The sequence below is a fragment of the Meleagris gallopavo genome, chromosome 13, assembly GCF_000146605.3.
Source record: "Meleagris gallopavo isolate NT-WF06-2002-E0010 breed Aviagen turkey brand Nicholas breeding stock chromosome 13, Turkey_5.1, whole genome shotgun sequence".
Taxonomy (NCBI): Eukaryota; Metazoa; Chordata; class Aves; order Galliformes; family Phasianidae; genus Meleagris; species Meleagris gallopavo.
The window spans coordinates 11,412,144-11,415,390 of record NC_015023.2 but is presented as its reverse complement, the minus strand read 5'-3'; the positions used below and the strand labels follow the sequence as shown (position 1 = coordinate 11,415,390).

At 60.6% G+C, this 3,247-nt stretch overlaps 1 protein-coding gene across 1 annotated transcript; it reads left to right on the top strand.

Annotated features, from left to right (window-relative positions):
• Positions 1-6: 6 nt before the first annotated feature.
• ST3GAL2 (ST3 beta-galactoside alpha-2,3-sialyltransferase 2) lies at positions 7-2,851 on the top strand. The gene is made up of 6 exons (XM_010718047.3): positions 7-98; positions 243-436; positions 752-931; positions 1,099-1,144; positions 1,270-1,389; positions 1,475-2,851. Exons 1-6 carry the CDS (start codon positions 63-65, stop codon positions 1,646-1,648), a joined length of 750 nt encoding a protein of 249 aa, XP_010716349.2. The 5' UTR covers positions 7-62; the 3' UTR covers positions 1,649-2,851.
• Positions 2,852-3,247: the final 396 nt, after the last annotated feature.

Sequence of the window (3,247 nt, the reverse complement as noted above, 5' to 3'; positions counted from 1 at the left end):
CCGCCGCCTGGTTTGACAGCCGCTACGACGGCGCTGTGTCCCCGGTGTGGACCAAGGAGAACATGGAGCTGCCGCCAGACGTGCAGCGGTGGTGGATGGTGAGCGATGGGGGATGCTGTGGGATCTCCGTTGCTTCTGGGAGAATAACTAACCCCGGGACCCCACGCTGCAGGCTGTTCTGGGCGGCTGCCGCTGCCGTGCACACAACAAGGTCCCCCACCGCGCTCCTTCTCACCCTGCAGATGCTGCAGCCCCAGTTCAAGTCCCACAACACGCAGGAGGTGCTGAACAAGCTCTTCCAGATCGTGCCAGGGGAGAACCCTTACCGCTGGCGCGACCCGCGCCGCTGCCGGCGCTGCGCTGTGGTCGGCAACTCAGGCAACCTGCGTGGCTCCGGCTATGGGCACGAGATTGATGGGCACGACTTCATCATGAGGTGAGGGCAGGGAACCTTTCCATCAGCACCTGGCCGGGGGGGCTGTGTGTCCCCTCTGTGTGTGTCCCCTCTGTGTGTGTCCCCTCTGTGTGTGTCCCCAGTGCCCAGCTCTGCCAGAGGGTGGTGAGGCACTGTTCACAGGTTGCCCAAGGAGGCTGTGGATGCCCCATCCCTGCAGGCATTCAAGGCCAGGCTGGATGTGGCTCTGGGCAGCCTGGGCTGCTGGTTGGTGACCTGCACACAGCAGGGGGTTGGAACCAGATGATCAGTGTGGTCCTTTTCAACTCAGGCCATTCTGTGGCTCTCTGTCCCCAGGATGAACCAGGCACCCACGGTGGGCTTTGAGGGGGACGTGGGCAGCCGGACCACGCACCACTTCATGTACCCTGAGAGCGCCAAGAACCTGCCTGCCAACGTCAGCTTTGTGCTGGTGCCCTTCAAAACCTTGGACCTGCTCTGGATCGCCAGCGCCCTCTCCACTGGCCAGATCAGGTTGTAAGTAGCCGGTGGCCGTGCATAGAGGTGCCATCGCCCTGGGAACTGTTCTGGGAGTGGTGAAGTCACGGCCGTAGCTTGGTGGCTTTCTCCCCATCTCCACTATCCCTGTGTTAACGTAGCCACAGCCATGATTGCCCACCCACCCCTCTGCTTCCTTCCTCCAGCACCTACGCGCCCGTGAAGCCTTTTCTGCGTGTGGACAAGGAGAAGGTGAGAGCAGCACTGCGCTCCTCAGCACCCACTTAACCCCACACCTCTCCCGGTGCTGCCAGGCACACGGCCCCAGGGAAACGCAGTGCTCAGCATCCTCCCTCCATCCCCCACCCCGGGTTCAGGTACAGATCTACAACCCTGCCTTCTTCAAGTACATCCACGACCGCTGGACGGAGCACCACGGGCGCTACCCCTCCACCGGCATGCTGGTGCTCTTCTTTGCCCTCCACGTCTGCGACGAGGTGGGTGACAACGTGGGGATGCAGCACCCGGCCCCGTATCACACAGGGGCTGGTGGTAATCGTGATGCCAACCCTCACCTCACAGGTGAACGTCTTCGGGTTCGGCGCCGACAGCCGGGGCAATTGGCACCACTACTGGGAGAACAACCGCTACGCCGGCGAGTTCCGCAAGACCGGGGTGCACGATGCCGACTTCGAGGCACACATCATCGACATGCTGGCCAAAACCAGCAGGATTGAGGTCTACCGGGGCAATTAACTGAGGGCTGGTGGCCGCGTGTCCTCCAGCTCCTCACCCCAGCACTGCCAGAGCTGCCCCAGCTGCTGTTGGGTGCTGGCAGCCGATGGGGTTCTGAGCTCTCGGCAGACTTTGTGTGGTTTGGGGAGTTTTGACTTGATGTTGTTAGTATTAAGGAACCCGCTTCAGCCGAGTGAGGATTTGTAGACGTCGCCAGCGACCAGCCGGCCAGGGGAGCGCCGGACTTGTAACTCTTACAGTCAAACCAAATGCTGCTCTTTTTAAAACAAGAACAAAAAAAAACATACAAAAGCCCCCAAACCCGGCGACTTTGGGGAGAGCTCGAGCCCGGGATGAGGGCAGGGTGACAATCAGCAGCAGGCCGGGTCAGCTCCCCAACAGCAGGACACAAAGTGGCCGCTGCTCTGTCCTTCCGTCGGAGGTTTTCTCCCCCTTTGCTTCTCCCGTCCCTCTATGGCTCTCGGGAAGGGGTCCGGACTCTCGTGGTCCTCTCGGTCAGATGCTCCCCGTGTTGTGTCGGGGAGTGGGATAGGAGGGATTTGGGAGGGCAGGGAGGGGGGCAAAAGGCAGCTGAGAAACCCGAGCGCCTGGTGCAGGTGACAGCGCGGTAAGGCACAGATGCGTGCGCCCATCCCTCGCCATCTGGGCTCCCCTTCGCCTCGGGGACAGGAGCAGGTTAGGATAGCTTTAGCAGGTGAGTGAAACACAGCCGGGGGGGTCATTTCTTATTTCCCTTTTGCTACAGACAGACAGCTCTGGCCAGAAGCTGCAATCCCAAAGCGCGTGGTGTTGGGGGACAGTGGCTCGGTGTGGGGCTGAGGTGCTGGAAGCTGCAGCAATGACCGAGGGGTGATGCGCAGGGCTTGGGGGCGAACTGCCCTTTTCTGTTTGGCTTCTCTCTACGTTTCTCTGCTTTGGGAGTGTTTTCTTTTTTGAGGTTTCTCTCTGCGGTCGCGAGACACCAGGTCTGTGCTGTGCCTGCTGCTGGGGGCCCCACGGCAGCCCCCGAGGCGGCAGTGTGATGGGGAGCCCCAGCCCACACCTTTCCACCGCCTCGGGTTGGTGTTGCCTTCTTCTTCTGGGGGAAGAAAACCACAAAAATCACACAACCACAAGCAACAACGAGTGCCTTGACTATCTGCCGCCGGCTGCGCTGCCCTGCGAGCACGGGGGTCGGGATGCACACAGCAGCATTCCCAGCCCCCCTTCCTCCTGGGAGGGTCAGCATTGCCCGGGCACCCCTGGCACTGGGCCGTGCCCACACCTCTCCCACTCCAGGTCAGACAATCCCGAGCCCACCGGCAGCACCCGATAACGATTTTTCGGCTGATTTCCTTCCCCCCTCAACCCCACCTCGACTCTTTTTATTATTATTATTATTATTATTATTGTTGTTGTTGTTATTATTATTATTTAAACTGTCCCAACACGAGGACTCACGACCACTCCTGTTTCTGCGCAGAGCGGCCGGCGGGCGCACGCACGAGCATGCTGCACGGCCCGCGGGCACTGCGCCTACGAGCACCACTGTACTGTACATAGAGGAGGTGTAGGCAGAGGCTGTGGGCACTGGGGGGAGGGGGTTTGGTTTTGGGGAGA